Source organism: Lutjanus erythropterus, chromosome 4 (assembly GCF_056507025.1).
Source record: "Lutjanus erythropterus isolate fLutEry1 chromosome 4, fLutEry1.hap2, whole genome shotgun sequence".
In the NCBI taxonomy this organism is placed as follows: Eukaryota; Metazoa; Chordata; class Actinopteri; order Lutjaniformes; family Lutjanidae; genus Lutjanus; species Lutjanus erythropterus.
The window spans coordinates 17,183,224-17,203,369 of NC_139320.1; the positions used below are offsets into that span (position 1 = coordinate 17,183,224).

Below are 20,146 nucleotides of genomic sequence, written 5' to 3' on the forward strand. Positions count from 1 at the left end.
TCCAGTTTATGCAGACCTTGATTATCTAGATATCTGATTCTGATAGCTGAGATCCTACATACATATACATATACACTTCCACATAATTAAGTGAGTTCACTTTTAGAGAGATTTCTATGCATGATCCACGTTCAACAATATATTATTGCAATACAATTCATTGTAATAGTTCTTATGATATCACATGATAGGCAGTAGGGCATCACGTTTTTGCCATGCTGTTATATCCCATATAACAAAGGCAGTATTGTGTAGATATGGCATGATAATGGTTGGTCTCTGATAAATTCAGGTCCCACTCAGCTGTGTAAGAACAATATAATATCATTGACCTCTGCGTTATGCCACAGTAGAATAGAGGTAATTTACAGCGGTCTCCATATCTGAGCTTTTTAAAGCCTGCCCAGCCTTTGGTGAAATGATGAGACTCATTTCATTTCACCATGTGCATGCATCAAATATCCGGCACTGTTTCTGATCACACTCTTATTTCCTCTCCAGCACAACAAACCAATGAATGGCTTGTTGATGTGTGGCTGTGTTGAAGGTTTTGCTGTTTTCCAACACTTGTGGCCTGAGATTGTAAAACTATACATATTATATATTTCTCTCTCTATATATTATTATGATATATTTCTGTTTGCTCGATCTTCCACAGTGGAATAATTGATACATTGGATATCAATGTTACGACGCAAAGCCAGAGAGAGGAAACTGAACATAGAGACAGGAGGAGTGGTTGCATAAATGCCAGAGACACACAGCTCACCACAATGATAAGTGGGGAAAGAAGGAGAGGGGAGGAGTAACAAAATCGTAAGAATAACATCCAGTGAAGGATAAAAGAAGGGATGAGAGTTATTTTTACCAGAAGATTCATAAAACAAGGCTTATGTAAAGGAGAGAAAGGTAGGTAAAGAGAGAGTGAGATTGTAAAAACAAGGTGGCAACACTGACAGACTGAACCAAGGAGCGTAGGTACAAAGACTGTGCTGAAGGAAGTGAAGACAGAGTAGTTAAGAAGAGGTGGGGAGGAAATAATGACAGACTTTGACCATGAACAGAGTCTGTCTGGGTTGCACACAGACGTAAAAGTACAGTGTGATTGAAAAAGAACAGGGCCATGTAAGGAGTGAGGGTCTATTCAAGACAAATGCAGGAAATGACACTAAGGTCTCTGCTCTTTCTCTCCGTTGCTGTTTCTTGTCCTCTTGGTGTCTCTGTGTCTGACCCCAGCACTCTCTTTCTCTCAGTGCGTGGTTTGATTATGATGCCCTCGGCAAGGTGCTAATGTTAAATCAGCATTATAAAGTCTGATGCCGGGTTGCTGGCATGAGGGAACAGAGGCATAAATTAAGGCTCATGGGTTCACTGCGTTCACTCTTGGCCGGAATCTTTACGCCAACCATCTGCTATCTGCTTGCACCTGTCTACTACAACCTTTACCTCTCTTGTCTTCTCAGCCTGCTCCTCCCTAGATCCCTTTAATCACATCCACCCACTGTATAAAGTTTTCCTTATCCTCTTTCCCTGGTGCCCTCAGTCCCACTTTACCTCTAACCATCTATCTATCAACCCCACCCTCACCCCTCTTACTATCCTCAGTGTAATGAAACCCAAGTGCTAATTGCAGCGCAGCAAAGCCACAAAGAGAAGCCATGAGGGCTGAGTTGGGATCAAATTTAGTTAAGTTGCTGGGAGCTTTTAACAGAGAGGGAGAAAAAGACACAAAGGTTGGCAGCAGGATGTAAAAAAGGGAGATTTGTAATGAAATAAAGGAAAGATGGGGAGACAGAAATGACAGTGGTGAGGAATGGAAAGAAATATTTTCAGGTAGTTTGATGTCCAAGGAAGGAACAGGCACAATTTTCTTCATGTTAAAGGCATAGACTGTGCAAAAGAAGTGGACGTAGCCAATATGATGTCACCCCTTGGTTTGTGGACTATTGTTTTGGAGCCAGCCAGAAGTAGCCATATTTGGATGAGAGGGTGGAGTTGGAGGTTGCCATGGCAGTGCACCTTGCTTTTTCATCTATTTTACTCTAAATAGGACCATAATTTACAAAATGAATATCATGTTGCATTGAAGAAGACTTGAAACTAGCATTTGAGAAAATAAAAAAATTCATTATGAAAATGTTTACTGAGGTAATAAATCAAGTGAGAAGTAGGGTCATTTTACCATAAGAGGATATACAATGAAACATATATACTGTTGGTAAAGTTTGTATATATTGTATGAGCATTGTTGAAGGAAGCCTTAGAACGAGATCTAATTGTCAGTGATTGCTTCACTGTTAGCCTTTTTTCATAGCTTTATCCTCTATTTTGCTCTAAATGGGACCATAATTTACGAAATTAATATCATGCTGCATTGAAGAAGACTTTAAAGAAGCAAAGTGAGATAATTCATAAATTCAATAGGAAAAATATTTATTGAGGTAATAAGTCACATGAGAAGAAGGGTCATTTTCTTAGACTTCTTTTTACAGTCAGTGGAGTCACCTCCTGATGTCCATTAGAAAAAAAGGCAGGTTTAAAGCACTTCTGCTTTGGCTTCACTTTTTCAGACTAAAGGCTACATATACTTCTCTTGTACAGTTGTAGAGTCATTGAGTCCTGTCTGCCATAACTTGATCCCAGTAGGAATCATATACCCAGGTATTTCTACTGGATATCTGTGTTATTAATTCTGTGGAAATCGCCACCTCCAGAGTGGGCACAGCCTTCCCACATCTGAATATTTCAACCACTATGTTGGACAATAGCTTTTATAAATTGTATTTATCTTTCATGTGGTTTTGTTGGCCAGCCAGCATATTGTAAGAGGTCATCATCACCCAGGCTGTGCTCAGCACAGGCGCAAATGTCCTGACCCCGACCGGGAACATTGTCAAAACTTGGAGCAGCTCCTGATCCCTGTGATCATGACTTCCATGCAGAGGACAGTGCTGAGTCTGGAGGGTCAGTTCTCAATTACGCTGGTAGAGGTGAATCTGGAAATGAAGTTCCAGTCAAGTTCAAGGTCCATGATGGCGCAGCACCAAGGATGAACTGTCCTAAAATATCCACAGGATGTTTTACAGTTGTTGTGGTTGATGTATTGAAATATTGTATGGACATCAGGAACAGGGTCTGATGGGGAGGGTTGTCCGGACTTTCAAAGAGGGTCCTTGGCAAGTTAATTATCAGGAAATGATACTGCTACGCCATCTGAAAAAAGTCTATGCAACATACAGAAAACTATACTGGAGGGCTGATGAACATTCCCAAAGGAACAATGCAGCTTTTAGCCCTGGAATCGTGGATCAACTCATGGGTTATCAGAGTTCAAGGAGTTTGTCAGATCTATTCAAGGCAACAGTGAACTTTGTCACATCTCCTGTTCATGATTCAGATGGGTGAGCAAGGCAGCCCTTGTATGATGAGTAGAGATGTCCAGATATCATTTTTTACCTGATACCAATTTCAATACCTGAACTTTGAGACGCACATACTTGCGATAATGAATGCAGTGTTTTAGGCAGCATTGGAGACATTTTCTGGTATTGGTATTGGTAACAATCCTAGTGGTGAGGATATTCACCTCAGAAACACATCTTTGATATTCACAGACGATCCTATTTCTCTCGTTTCATTTCCCTGCAACCTCCCTTATGTAGCAATCAGCTCTGTGCCTGTTGCTGTGTCTGAGCAGCAACTAGTAAGATGAGGACTTGTTCTTCCAAATATGAGGCCTTGCTGCTGTCAGGGAAAGAAATTTGCTTGTCCTGTTAGGTGGGAGGGTTAGCAGCTGTCCCAGGTGGAAGAGTTCAAGTATCTCATGAGAGCAGCTGGTTGCATCACCTGCAGTAATAATGATGCTATTCCGGAGCATGGTATAGCAAAGAGGTGTTAAGCCTGAAGGTACGGTTTGTGATCAGCCAGTCAGTTCTTGTCCCAGCCCACACCTGTGGTCACTGGGCTACTGTCTAAGAACACATACAGAGCTCAGCAACTTGGAAAGACCTCTGAACTAAGTTGCTACTTCTCCAATCCTGAATCAAATGCTACTAGTTGTTATCAAAGGGTGAGAGGGTGATATTTGTTCAGCAACATCACTGAAGAAGTGATTTTGAAACTTCTACTTCTCAATTAAATCTGCAGTCACTTTCAAAATACTTGTATTAACTGTAGTGTTGGTTCAAATGATTGCTTGCCTTTGTGCTGTCTTGTAAAACAAGTTAGCTTGAGATACTTTAAATTATGATTGTATTGAATGTACTGAATGAATGTACTGCTTGTAGAACTTTCAGTTGAGCTGCAGCCCTTCAAAAATAACTGGGCTCGAACAACTTCCTTTGACATTTGTGTGCACATAGGATTTTCAAAATTTCAGCTCCATACAACAATATTTATCAACACCATCATTTTCTGATGATCGGCACCACTGTATTTAAATTTGAGAAAGTCTGTGTTTTTTCAAATGTGATATAAAAAAGCATCCCGAATTATGGGTTGGCCAGTGTTTTCAGGCCAGTACCGATACCAATTATTAGTAATCAGGGAAACTGATAACTGATATTGACAATATCCTAAATGAATCATATCAGTTATCAGTTTCCCTAGTTACTATGCTAACACAATCAGTGAAACAAAGTGCATTATTCAGGCATTTTCATTGATGAAACTGCCAAACTTGGCATGTTTGTCATCATAGAAGTAGATCATAAGACTGGTGTTTTTGAAACACCAGTATAAAGGATTGTGATGTGTATAACTTCAGAAATATCTGCTGCCTTACCAGCTCTGCTTGCTTGATGGAGCTGCTCCAGTCTGTAAATGGGTTCCATTGTGCCTGACTCCAAATCTATGGAATAGCAGCCTACAGTGCTGATAGATTATTGCTGGTAACATGTAACCAATCAGATAGTGCTGTGGACAGGACATTGAGCAAGACTAGAGAGTGATGACCACAAACAGAGAGAGCCGGCTGGATCAGAACCAAAGTAACACATTTTAAAATCATTATCAGAAAAGCAAAACAAAACAAAAACAAACAAACAAACAAACAAAAAAAAACAGATTTCGATAATTTGTAGAAATGCTGAATATCAAAAAATGGGTTGGCCTGTACACTGAATCAACAAATTGACTTTTCTAAATGTCTAAATTTGCCCTGCTGCATGTGAATTGCAGACCACTGTGTATTGTTACAACCCATTTTAGTATTTCAAGGCTCTTGAACTTGTCTAACTGTCAATAACCAATAAATAAGTAAATCTGAACACAGAATTCAAGCCATCATTACGTTCCTTTCATTGGACCTGCACATTTTCTGCCAGTGAAATGCTAAATGTCCCAGAGAAAATGACAGTCTAATTTCATTACCAGACTAAGTGCAACCATCTTTTGCCAGACCACTGGGTTTACCTGAAATTGCTACATAATTCACATGCTCTCACACACATACAAACACCCACACACAAACACAAAGAAAGAAAGTGACAGCTGTGGGGTTTCACTCCAATAGGCTATAGCCGCTACATTATGTGATTATGCTCTTTTATAGCGTATGCACTGTCTACCTCATTCCAACAAAAGATTTGCTCTCTCCATCTGCGAGTGTGCCTGCATCTTTGTGAGTGTGAGGAGTGAGAATAAGTGCTCTCTCTGTGTGTGCATGCGTGTCTTTCCTTGCGTTTTGGTGAGGTCTGTCAGCTCACAGCAACAAACAGGTGTCAGAACCTTTAGATAAACATCAGAGAAACTCTCCTTGCTTCTGTTGCCTTTCTGACAGGTCCACCGCCCGTTTGTGCTTGCTCTATCTCTGTCTGTGCGGTGCCTTTCTGTCTGTCTGCCTATCCGTCAGTCGAGATTGGGGATGACAGTAGACAGAATAATGTGCAGCGAAACAGAAACATTACATATGCTTAAATGTAGGTCAGTATTTTCACTTGCTGATTTAGTACATTTGGTCTTATTTTTACATTTCACAGCACTTTAATGCACCAGCAGAAGTGCCTTGGCTGTGCTCAGATGAGTGTGAGACATTAGGAGAGGTTTTGTTATTCTTCCGTGGGGTTATCATCACCGATCGTTCTGCTCGCTCTGTCATCTGTGACGCAGGTTTTATGCTATCCTTTTATTTCTGAAGCAGTGTCACATTGAAAATGGATCAGGGTTTCATGGTGGTGTAGCGTTTGTCAAAGTCTCCTCTGTATGTAGAATCACAGAGGCGAGAAGGGAGACAGGGGGGAGGAAAAGTTATTTTTATTCTGCTCCCTCCCATCGCCAGCCTCCGCTCCTGTGCGCCCCATGCACAAACATTTTGGGAAGGCTGCTGTATGTGTATATGCACAATTTCGTGTGTGTGTGTGTGGTGTTTGTATGAAAGATTGATGTTGGCCTAAGTACCTGCCAAGCTGCATCAGGCCAGGCACACATTGAGCGAGGGAGAGAGGGGGAGAGTAAGAGGGAGGGAGGGGGGAGGGAGAGAAGGAGCAGATGCCACAGATAGAGATGCCTATCAATAATGCAACCTCCACTGAGTTCAGTATTGAGGGAGGGTGAGATGGGAAGTAACGAATCAAACTGAGGGAGGGAGGGGGACAGTAACTAGAAAGAGTCTGATTATAAGACATAGAGATTGGTTCAAGAGAGACAAAAAAGAGAAAGAGGAAGGGAACTTGGAGAAAGACAAAATAAAGAGTGAGTTGTGCAAAGCCTTGAATTGTGGGTGCAACAAAGAAAAGCAAAATAGGGCAAAGGCAGAGATACAGATCTGTAACAAAGTGTTAAAACAGTGGTGCATACATTTGACAGAAATAGAGGAAGAAGGCCTACAAGGATGGAAAGAGGATATATGAGGGCAAGAAAGAGAAAACACGAACACTGTGCTTCCATTAAGTCAAAATTATATGCAACACATTCAGAGTTAACACAGTGAGAAAAAAGAAATTCTCACATCTCATTATTAATGCACAGTTTTCCTCTTATAACAAGGAACTACTTGTCATCTTAACAAGAACATTTTCTTCTTATAATGAAACAGTTTGACGTGATGATGATGGCTGAGGCTTTATCCATTTTCATAAGAACAGAATCTCAGAAACTACGCTGAAGGAACAATACAGCATTATAATGCAGGGCTCAACAATAAGGATTGCCTGCTTGCACAGTCAAGTAAAATACCACGTTAGGCAAATAACTTAGTTAGAGTTAAACTATTTTGATAATTGGTTAATCTTTGAAGCAATTGTTCATCCCAAATGGCAAAAAAATGCTGTAACAGAATAGGTCAACATTTGCTTATACACTTTATTTGTGAGAGAAAATGATGCTATCCTTGCTAGTTGGTACCAGAAGTTCAAGTGCCCTATGCTGCACATTAAGTAAAGAGTAATGTACTGTGAGCAGGTCATTATTGCAAAATAAACCCAGACATGAAACGATACAAAACGGAGGAGTCTTGAATCATCCTGAAGGGTTTCCTTTTTTTTTTCTTTGCAAAAATTACATGGTCACTGTACATTGTCCTGCTTATTATACAGCTACTTTCTAGAAAACAAATTTTAAATTCGACACAAAATATTAATTTATAAATGATAATAGTGATCTGAAAATGATTTTATTACTCCCCTAGTCTATGATCAGAACTGCACCCATATTAATGGTCTGGTCTTCATAGCACAGTCTGCTATACAAAAATAACAGACCTTAGAATACCGTAATTAATCAGATTTGAGTATTTAATAAAGCTTTGTAATGATATTTTATTAGTGAACCATGCCAGCTAACTGTTGTGTCTAAAATGCATACACAGCCTCCTGCCACTAGCTAGGGCTGCACTACGCAGGTGAACCAATGAGGTTGAAAGTTGTATAAAGTTGACATCTCATAAAACCCCTATCAGAGTTTGACAGTATTTTGATGTAGAAAATAGAAATAATGTTCTATTTACACTGTGTCAGAATAACCACTCAACCAGAGCAATGTGTGACCACATTCAGAACAGGCATGTGGATGTTAAACTGCAAGGAGGGCAGGTTGCTGATGCTAGCACTTCTGTTATCCACACTCAGTAAACCAGTATAACATTATATGAGTGTTTTGTTTAGACTAGTTGTCCTGTCTAAATTTAAATTTTCATATAATCAACAGAAAAAAATTCTTGTTGTGATGACATAACATTTATTATAATTTCTAATTTGAACAGAAAAAAGTTTTCACCTAATAGAGAAAAGTTGCTTTTTTGACATAACAGGCCTCACTAATGACATAAATAAAGAGATAGACAATGGCTGAATTCCATTTAGTTGATTCCAGTCCATGTTGGCTCACTGTCACACCCTAATTGCTTATTGGGGCACTTGAATAGAAAGGATCCATTGTTAATGTAATTTGTAATCTGTGCTTTTCCTACTAATGCAAGTTAAAATGTCTGCTGTGAAAAATATCTGAGATACATAGTTGTGATTGTGTGATTGATCAAGTGCTTGATTTACTTTCTTTGTATTAAACATTAGAAGCATTTTGCTGACCGTTATCAGTTTCTGGTACAGGCATGAAACTCAATTTGTATAATGATTTAAAATCTTTCTTAAATCAATTAACCAATTTTGGATTTAACTCATTTATCTGGGCAATTAAAAAACCTTAATCTCACCAGAGATGCTCTAATGACTGTACATAATGTGTGTCATGTGCCCCACCCTTCATCACAGGCTTTATGTGACCACAGTGTGCCCTCCATAGTGATTTCATTGTCGAGTGAAGAGTGGGCGCTAAGAGACAAGCAGGGATGACATAATGTCCCTACTGTAACTACCACACCACACAAGTCAAACAAGGTCTGTGTCTGTGTGTGTGTGTGTGTGTGTGTGTGTGTGTGTGTGTGTGTGTGTGTGTGTGTGTGTGTGTGTGTGTGTGTGTGTGTGTGTGTGCAAGAGAGAGAGAGTACATGGTCCATTAGTTGTAAACAAGTATTTCCTCCAGAGAGTTCCTATTTTGTTAATGGGGGAGGGGAAGTCAGTGTTTTGAGTGTGTGTGTGTGTGTGTGTGTGTGTGTGTGCTTGTGTGTGTTTTGTTTTTCAACTCAACATTGTTCAGATGTGAATAAGTATGTCAGTATGTCTGCAGGTCAGGGTGTAGTGGTGGGAGGACATTAATGCTGAGTGGTGCTTCTGTGTGTGTGCACATGTGCATTAAAATCCTTGATGAATAGCTTACCATGTCGCTGCGTGTCACCACTGCTGGCCCACATCTCCCTTGCTTTTTCCGTCAGTAAAGTTTTTAATGCCCTGAACTTTATCTAGACTTCACAGTGTAAATTATAGCCCGCTCTCTGTGTGCTGTTAACTCTGACCACCGTCTGTTGCCATGTTCAGTTTCTGTCCTTCCCAGCTACTTTTGATGCAAATTGGACCAAATGAGCCACTCGAGACTGACTGTTTTCTGATCATGCTCGGAGGTGTTATCACAACAAATTTCTCACAGACAGACTTGTGCTAATTTGAAAATTAGACAAGAAGGGGTAGGTGTTGTACTGCAGTGTTGGTGTATCAGCGATAATCAAGGTGAGATGATGATGATGAGGTTGCTCGATTGAGGCCATGATCCGGATTGATGATGCTTGGCCCTTTCAAACTGAGGGGCATCATTTATGATCATGTTCTTAGATTTTACTTTTTCTTCGATTCACTTGAACTTGGTTCAAAGATCAGTTCTGTCAGTGAGTTTAACTTTGATTCATAAAGCACGCAGAGCATAAAAACCCTGCATACAGAGTTTCTGAGAAGAAAACTTGTAACTCAAGCATCTGTGATATATAAATCTCAAATTAACTGAAAACGGGCGGCACCTGCCTTACAACCAGGGATTTCCCTTTATTTAATGGACCAAAAGACAAAAGCAAATCTTTTGGAAGACGAGATTATGGCATTGGAAGAGGAGAACAATGCCAGACAAACAAAGCCAAGCACAATAGTTTGGGAGTGCACAGCTATGAATTCCTCTATTCCTCTTTTGGTGTGCGGATCCTGCCTTTTTCTCTTTTTGTGGTCCAGCACTGAAACCCATTGGGCCTTGGGGATGTGCGTGCCCTTCTTTTATAGTGTTTTTTGTTAGCTATGAATTCCTCACACCTTTAATTGATTGCAGTGATTGATCAAATAATCAATTGTTAGTCAATTGATAAATTAATCGCCAACTACTTTGATAATCGATGACACAGATTGAACAATTTTTCAAGAGAAAAAGTCTCTGGTTTCAACTTAAAACTAAATATTGTATGGTTTCCATACTCCTCTAGTACAGTCCATTTTATAAATGCGGCCCCAGAACTATTAGTAAAGGTAAAGTAAAGGACCTTCTGAATTAGGTCAAAAAATAAGACGATATACACTTAACTAGGGATGAAACCGATTTCACGATTTTTAACTTTAATTATCATTAAAACTGTGTTTAATTATCAGGCTTTGAAAATTCTGTCCAGCATCAATCAAAGTTAGTAACAGTCTCCCAACTAGATTCTATGAAAGTTACAGAACAAAAGATGTAATCAGATTATTAATATATTTAGTAAAAATGGGGATTATTGGCAAGATTACAATTTTAAAATGAAGAATGATACACTACCATATGCATGCGCACACATTATGACACTTCATGAGTCTCTCAACTCCACTCTGGTCTTCAGTGAAACCAGCTAATCTTATAGTCATCTCATTATCATGGCCTCTAATGAAAAAATGCTTCACTGCTTGGAATTTTCAACTTTATTTTTTCTTTAAATAAGAAAAGAGGAGCAACATCACAGTACTGCGAGAGCTCAGCTGTGAAAGTACTGTCATCATCCAAGACCTCATCTTAAAGAAACATTTACGGCAAAGATGTAACATTACCTACACAGGCCAATACATTACAATACATTTATAAAGTAACCGTCCCACCCCTGATAACACAGTCTTTAATTTGATGCCTTCTTAGAGTGACTTGCAATGACAACCATAAATAAATAGCACTGTGTGTCTTGTAGTATAATGCTTCACAGAGAAGTGCTATAGGAGAAAATATATGTCAAGAAGACGGGTGAAATATATTCTCCTATTCTTGCTTGTTTAAATCTTTCACCATGACAGGAGCTACATCAGGTTGTAGTTGAAGGGGTGGGGGAGGCAGCTACAGAAACTACACTTCAGTGGGTTATTCTGTTGTTTCCCTGTCATCCAGTGTTATACATCGTGCTTACTGTTTTCTGGCAGCATCCTGTACTCTCTCCGACCTGTCTCCTTCTGCATCCTCCCTCTCTTCTGTAATCACCCCACTGCTATCCTGCTTTGACTTCCCCTCCCTCGTTGTCTGTGTTCGTCCACCACACCACATGTTTCTGTTTATCCTCGCCCCTTATTAGCATCCCTCTTCCACTCCTCTGCAGCTTCCCTTGTGTCTTTATCCTGCATTTGAGCCGTCCACCCTCAGCTTTCGTATCCAGAGCAATTGAAATCGAGTACAGCTGTAAAAAAAAAAAAAGCTTAAACTGATAATCACCAACATTACACGCAGCTACTTAAAGGAGGAGCAATGGATGAAAGGACAGCTGCGAGACAGTACAAGTACCATAAAAAAGACAAAAATGAAAGTAGAGCCAAGTTGCTCTTTTTCTCTTCCATTCCTCGTTCTCTCATCTCTTTTTATACCATCAGCTTTATTCCTGTCTCTGGTTCTCTCTTTTTTTCTCCCTTTCATGTGCTTACAGCAATATGTGAAGGGTTTCTTTCCAAAATACCACTGCCATCTCGGGGGAAATGTTTTCCAAGACTCCATATTAATATTCAGCCGTGGGTTTTGCTGGCACAGTTTCGTTCTCTCATGTCATTTCAGTGATGGACACCGCACTTAAGACTTTTCTCCCTGTGACATTGACAGCTCTTCATACAAGCTGTGCTGCGTAAGCACATGTCGTCTGTCCTTTGAGACACTGCGTGTGTTTAACATGCACACACGCAGCACTAAAAGTAGCCATATTTGCATGTTACACCTGGACCCGTAATCTAGCACACACACAAACAAAGCTGACTGCTCTCTTTCTTATCCTGTGTTGCTATGACGCTCCCTCTCTCCTCTCTCCACCGGGCTCCACGGCTCCTGAGGGACTCCTGCTTGTTGTTGTCTCCTTCAGCTCCCCTCTCCTAACTCTCATCCTCCTTCTGTTCTCTTTCCTCACCACCCCTCCCCATATCTTTGTTTGCCATGGCCATCACTTGCAACACCAATCTGTCGCTCTCTTCTTTTTTCTCTCTTTCTCCATCTTCGCCTGTCGTACATGTTACAGTTGTTGCTGACAGGCAGTTTCTCACAATGGAAATTTCTCTGCCCACATTATTTATGTCTGTCTCTCTCTCCCTCACTCTTTCACTACAGGGTTGCTTTAGAAGGGTTGTGTTAGAAATAACTGTGGAGAACAGTGTTAACCAAAGAGACAGAAAAAGATCGTGCAGAGATAACACACCCATTTACTCAGTAAAACCATGATATCATGCTCATATTATTGAGTTATGCTTTACTAACCTCAGTTCAGTGTATTTTTTTCACACATCTTTATTAGCTTTTCAATACATAACATACACACAAAGTACGACATATCACCCAGTTTTACATTTATAAACACACAAAAACACACAAGCCAACCCTCGCACCTCCCCAACATGAGAGCCATGTTCACGGGAACTGAGCAGAACAACAAACGAAAAACATACTCAGGGCTACACAAGTTGCATACCCAATCCTATAAAAATATTTCCATTTGTTCTGTAAAATGACTTAATATAATGTCCTAATTGTTCAAACAGGGAATAGAATTAATATAACACAGAATAGGAGTTGTTAACATTTTCTGAGCAATTCCTAATACTGTACTTAATTTTCTTTTGTCCTTCCTCTAAGTACAGGAAGGACATTAAGTCTTTCAGACAAGAATTAGGAAATCCAGTTTCTCTTGTATTTGTTGTATATTGTTGTCAACTTTGTGTAATATGTACTGTGAAGTACATTGAATTGAAATTGCCCATGTTTTGTGTAATTTTTTACAGTCTGTGCCTGCTCCAGTAGTTTTTTTTTGTGATTAGCTTTTTACTGTACGGTCTAATTTGTAAGAATTTGAAAAAACTGTGTATAGTAAGGGTGATTTTTTTCAGGTACTTTAGTGAATTTGTTTGTCCTGTCACTTCTGTAATACTGTGTGCAACAGTGTGGTTTGAGAGATTGGGTTTATTAAAACAGTTTAAGTGCATGTGAGTCTATGAACGTTTGCACATGCGTTTTTGTGTCTGCACTTGCATCCATGAGCCCAGCCATGTTTATGCGTAGTGTATCCCATGTAGTTTTCCTCATTTCCCTTGCAAATGCCAGAAACAGAGAGCTGCAGTAACTGATTGATAATATAACCGCTGAATCTTCCTGGTTCTGCTCACAGTCTGTGTTTGTTGGAGCGTAACAGTTAACCTGTGTTTGTTAGATGGAAACTCACAGTCTTTTAGGATAGCCTATAAAACGATGAGTGCAGTAAACATTCAGAGCAGCTTCCTCATATTGAGCTGCAATTTTTTTTGGTTTGGTATATACTCTCAGTTGCTTAAAAATTCTCCTCTAATACATTTCTGCCTCCACTGCTTTTACTTAGAAATTTATGTAGATCGATAAGGACTGAGGCCTCAGACCTGCTCAGCCATATTTCTGATACATTGTTCTTATCAATATTATAAACGCTATAATAAAAAAACAACTCAAACCCCAAAAAATGCTCTGTAACACTGTGTTTGAAATGATGTGCATAGACAGAAGCCATTACACTGTCATAATCATGCCATGATACCTGAACATGATGGAGTCTTTATGAATGTTTATGACTGTTGTATTTAAGTGTCATTCAGTTAGTTATGTCATTTTAGGCTGACATTGTTTGAGATGTTATGACAACTCGACATTAACCAAGACAGTATAACCTGTCAGTGTCTTTATCATGACAACTTGACTTTAACTTGTAGAAATTTTTAAGCTTTATGTCTTAACATTATATTTTGCGGTCATATGTGGTTGGTTTTGACACTGGCCATCATGAGACCATTATTGTGTCAGGAGTATTTTCCTTGACTTCAAGTTAAGTGGTACATTTTGGACTTGTCATAAAGATATCATTAAGTTTCATTACACTGTTAAATGCTTTTGTAACAGTGTTGTGAATAATTTCCTGGATTTCAAGTGAAGTTATACCATTTGGATTTGTCATAAAGATGTCATTAAATGCTAAAAGGCCAATTTGATGATAGCGTACAGTACCAAGGTGTGTTACCTGATGGACAGATAGATGTTAGCTAGCTTACTTATTGCTAAAGTAGGCTAACCAGTGTATGCCGTTATCTGTAGCTGGCATTAGCTAGTAAGCTAGAAGTAAGATAGAAAAATCAACAAGGAAACCAACCTGGTACTATCTTACTTGTCAAAGTGGTCACCGTCTGTCTCAGAAGTTGTGGTTGCTACCTGTCCAGCTGGGATCTCCAGTCTAGCCAGACTCAGCTAAACACTGATGACATAAGCATGGTGAGGAGAAAGTGTCAAACTTTCAACAGAGATGAGAAGGAAACAAGATTGTTCACTCCTTAGTTACTTCCATCATCAGCTTTAGAACAAACAATGTGTTTAATTCAGAATGAATTATAAAATAAATTGTATCCAGGAGACTTGACCGAATTAAACTTCATGACAGTCAAAAACATTTATGAAGACTCAATCATGTTCATGGTGGTGTCATGCCGTGGTTATGCTATGGACCAGAATGACAGTCTTACGCACACCCACCCATTCAAATAAAATTTTACCTAGTGTTCTAAAAATGGTTTCATTTTTATTCCTAGAAATATTCCTCCACAGCTTCCTTCAGGTCTGTAATAAAGTGCTGATTCTGAGTCACTTTACACTTATATCTCCGAGAGTAATCCATAATTAGAATTCAAGCCTGCAGTGGACTGACAGAACTGACCTTGGATCAGCTTACGCCCTGGATAATGGTGGCTGTCAGTGGCTCGGTTTAATTGGATGGCAGATCTGAGATCAGTTTAAATGTTGCTGATTTTCAAGGCGCACACCGCAGTGAGAGGCAACATGAACACACTGGTACGCTGGGGTGGACAGAGTGAGAGAGGGATGGGCAGTTTCACGCAGAGCCAGTGGGGATTAAATCAAATGATTTGTGAAGAGACATGACATCTCATCAGATGTACAACCACAGCTTGTGTAGTAATAAACAGATCGTAAGTAACTGCTGCTGTTTTACTCGGCAACACTTGTAGGATTCTCAGTCTTCCTGATCAATGATAAAATGATACTCAATATGATACTGTAGAATCTGTGACTCATCAACAAGTGACTCATCCAGTCATCTCTTCAACATGTCTGGACTGACACCTGTAAATACACATGAGGCACCCGCAATAGATCAACACTTTACAACCTTGGCTCAGTGTTTATTCACATGTCTGAAATGTATCAAAATCAGATGACATATTCTTTTTTCCCCTTGACATATTGCCTACATATATATAACCTTAGCATTATTTCGCCAAGTCACTGTGTCTCTCCCTGCCCCTCTAAGCATGTAGAAGAATTGTTCAAAATGTGCGAGGCCTTATCTGAAACCACTGTTTACTTTGTCCAGCTGGACTAAAGTAGTCTGCAGTTACAGACTTATTCTCATCTAACACTCAGCAAAGAAGCAAATTAACATTTTTTTCCAACATGTTAAACTATTAGACTCAAAAAAGCATGAAATTGAACACACACAAAAATTTTTTTTTTAAACCTACTTTGGCTTGGTCTAATAAACCCTCTTGATTCATTTGTTTGGTATAAAGATGCATCAACCAGAGACATCAATAAGTTAGTATTCTTGGCATCTAAAATTATCCACTGCTTGTCTATTGTCTGAGAGGGTTTTAAAAGCCCCCCTGCAATGGCTCATCTTAATTTTAGTATCTGGTGTGATTGATATGACAGATTAACTCTAATGTAATATGGCTGACAAATGAGGCCTTGTTGACATGCTTCTAAATATAGAGTGGAGCTGTGAGCTGAAGTGAAGCCTCAAGCATTAATTATGGTTTTTTGTTCAGACTTACACACTTATGCTTGTTCAGAGGAAGGAAAAACATGTATTGTTGGTCACAAAGAGGGTGTAGGTTATATATTTTACTCAGTGGTATGGCAGACTGAAAACTGTGCTCCATATTTGCTTTAGCTGCTCGTGTTTCCCTCTCTGGATTCAAACTAGCAAACTTTTCTCAACCTCAGTGTTCCATGTTTTGAAGAACAGCAGACAGGTGGCCGCTTAAAAAGCTCTGTTGTGTGGAGGCTTGTTTAAAAGAATAGATAGTGCTGTCTGTGTTTAGCTAAATCCAATCCATCCAGCCCAGAAAATAAGTGGGATACATCAGCAGTGCAGCACCCAGCTATGTTTGGGTGGTGACAGATCAATTAGCACCTGTCACTGTCTCTCTTTCCATCTCTCTGTCGTCATCTTCACACTTGTGTCTCTATTATATTTTTCTGTTTCTCCCTCCCCCTCTGTCTGAGCTGGAAGAGCACGACAATGATACGCAATTAACCCCAATTTCCTCTCCTCCTACTTCATTTCTCTCTGTGTGCTGCACTTCCCTTGTTGCTTACTCACCTCCCTCACACTATGACTGCTTGTTTTAAATTTTCTCCCCCCCTTCTTTTGCCCTTCTGTTTTCTGTTATTTCTCCTCCTGTTCCTTCATCCAGACGGATTTAGAGTCTCTGGACCCTCGTGGTCGAACTCCTCTCCACCTGGCTGTCACGCTGGGCCACCTGGACTGTGCCAGGGTCCTGCTGCAGCAAGGAGCTGACGTTAGCAAGGAGAACCGCAATGGATGGACCGGTGAGTGTGCGTGTTTGTGTGTTTTGTGGAAGAAACGGAGTATGGTTTTCTGTGAGCATATGCAATATGCAGTATACATAATACATTATTAGGTTGTGTGTTGGTGGTTAGAATGTTTCAAGATAAAGATGATACATGCAAAATTTTATACAATAATATATCATTGTCTAAATAATTATGACCCTGGGGTATAATTATAATAGCCTCAACAATGAATGCAAAGTGGAAGCGATTGGTTATTATTATTTTTACCAGTAGTTAAAAATTGCAATCCAAGGAACCCTTTTGCCTCCTTTAAAGAATAAAAATGTTATTTGTTTTTACTCTTTACAGTATCTTTCTCTTTATATAAATGTGAAAGCTGGCTCTAATTGCACTAGAACATTGTGTCATCCTCCCTTAATGTGCCATACAGAAATGCAAGAGAAAATTTCACAGTCTGGAGACTCTGCTCGTTGTTCTTTTTAAATATAGTTAATACCATTATGTCTGTGAAGTTGTTTATGGATACTATTTTTTAATTTGTGTAAAGTATACAATCATAAAAATAGATATATTTACCAAGGAAGAAAACAGAGACTAACTGCTAATTCATAAATAAATAGTAGTGGTAGCAAGTAACTTGGATGTGTGTGTACTTCCATTGTACGATGTTACTATTTATTGACATTAAAATGCTACGATTAGCACCTTTGATATCAACAAGTTCTTCAAGTGCTGTCAATCTGATCATGAAGATCTTGAAGAAGAGGCTGCTTGACCCATTCTGTGATATGGTTTATTATATTAACTTTCAAACAGGTCCCACCATATGGCTTCCAACTATATATACTATATTTTCCGTCAAGGTTTCCACCTAAAGTTTTCCTTGCCACCGTTGCCTTAGTGTTTACTCTTGATGGGAACTATTGGGTCTCTGTAAAAAAAGATTACAGTGTAGACCTGCTCTATATGAAAACTGTCAGAGATAACTTATGATTTGGCACTATACAAATAAAACTGACTTAACTTCACTATTATTCAAAGAATATACCCTGAAAGTGTTGGACTTGTAAAGCACAGGCTTGCACGTTTTTGCAGACCACAAGAGTTTAACTTGCCAAGCATGGCCTGTCATCTGCAGTAACCCCGGGAAAAGCTTTGTCACAAATGGTCTGCAAATTTTATGGTTTTGGTTGTGGCCCTCTTGGACACAATAAGAGGACTATTATAAGGCATAATGTATGATATATTGTACACTGTATTTGCAAATTGGGTGACAACGGCATCTCCCACTGGTCCTGTTTTACATTGGTGCTGATGAGTTTAGCATCGTTTTGTTTGATTCTCTTGATTCTGGTTTAGAAAATACAAACCACTCCTGATGCTTTTCTTCACCACCTCTTTCGCAGAAAAACGGCAGCTTCTGCCAGACATCTCTTAGCTGCTGGCACTGTGCAAATGTAGTGTAGAGATAGGTAGGTCTAGCAGTGGGAGACTATTGGAGCATGAAATTAATTAATTTTTAACCTTGAAATTATATTGGCTGATATCGCAAACCTTTGTTGCAGTCCAGTATCCCACCCTCATCCTTAGGTTCTTGTTTTTGCTGTCACTCCCCCTTAACTAGTGTAACACTGTATGTAATGTGTTTTTTTGTCTTGATTGGTCATGGATTAAATGCTATGAAGTGAAATCTTTGTTCAGGAAATTTTCTTTCTTGTCTTTAGTTGCAGAGCATCATTAAAGCGATAGTTCACCCAAAAATGAAATTTCACTCAATATCTACTCACCCCTGTGCTGATGTGAGGATGGGTGAAGATCTCCAGTTCACAAAACACTCCTGGAGCTTCAGTGGAAAACAGCGTTGCACAAAAAAAATCCGGATCCGTGTGCACACACCTGAAATGGGTACACAAGCTCTCGCCCAAGCGGCGCGGCTGCAGCAAAGAAATTATGCTCCTCTTCTCGATGTCGAAGTCCTCGGATGTTTTCTTTTCTTCTTTGTTGAAAGTTTGTGAAGTCAACTCTGTGTGTGACAAGTCACTATTTCTGAGCAGATCTCTGTTGTCTGAGATGCTTCCAGGTAGCATGTAAACACAGATGTGAAGGTATCGCAAGATCTTGTGTATCTCATGTCACACCACTTGGCTTTAGCCTGTGTACCCGCTTCAGGCATGTGCAGGCAGATCAGGTCTGAGAAGCTACGGTTGACATTTAGGCTAAAAACATGGTGTAAATGGTGTCTTTTTGGGTCAAATTGTAATGCTGTGGCTTACGGACACTTGGATTACACCACACGAGCAGTATGGAGACATTTCGGTGGGGGGGGGGGGGGGGGGGGGTTATTTGTTTGCATTTTAAAAGTGGTCACTGTTCGCTTGAATTGTACTGGATTTGGCTGCAATGCTGTTTTCCACTGAAGCTCCAGGAGTGTTTTGTGAACTGGAGATCTTCACCCATCCTCACATCAGCACAGGGGTGAGTAGATATTGAGTGAAATTTCATTTTTGGGTGAACTATCACTTTAAGTAATCATGCTCTGTTTCTGCTAATCTGATTACTGTGTCTTGTCAATTGGCACGATATATTACTCTCCAGGGTTTTCTTTTCACATTATTGGAATCAGCCTACATCTAGACTGTTTCACCTGTTGTGTATAAACGTGTGTGTGTGTGTGTTAACCTTTACTCACGTTTGCTGATGAAGAGAAAGAAAATTGTTATGTAATTGTTCAAGTGTAAAACAGCCTGTAAGATTAACAGCAAAGTGGCCTTCTGATGAATGACGAGCGCGCTGCAGTAATTGGTCGCACCAGCTTTTCCGTTGGCCTACTTCAGTTTCGGCAATTCTCGCTGCCCCCCTTAAATTGCTCATGTACATAAATTTTAGATGAGGCCTGAGTGATTGGGTCTGTTTTACACTCCATCTCTCTTTCTCTCTGTTTCTTTCTCTCCTGCAGTTCTTCAGGAGGCGGTGAGTACCAGAGATCCGGAGCTGGTGCGTCTAGTGCTTCGTTACCGTGACTACCAGAGGACTGCCAAGAGACTGGCGGGCATCCCCGTCCTGCTGGAGCGACTACGCCAAGTGGGATTTCGCACAAAAACTCACACACACAAACAGTTTGATCCTTACTTGGAAAAACACACTCCTGTGGCCACACACACACATGCATTGACACAAACAAGGATAATGCAGGCAGACATTAAAGAGACATGCATGAAATAAAACACAA

The 20,146-nt window shown here is 39.8% G+C and overlaps 1 protein-coding gene across 1 annotated transcript in view; it reads left to right on the forward strand.

Moving 5' to 3' along the window:
* Positions 1–20,146, forward strand: part of ankrd13b (ankyrin repeat domain 13B) — a 61,072-nt gene that overhangs the window by 8,743 nt on the left and 32,183 nt on the right. The window contains 2 exon segments of the mRNA XM_084717125.1: positions 16,797–16,932; positions 19,874–19,998. Coding sequence (XP_084573251.1) covers positions 16,797–16,932; positions 19,874–19,998 — 261 coding nt within the window.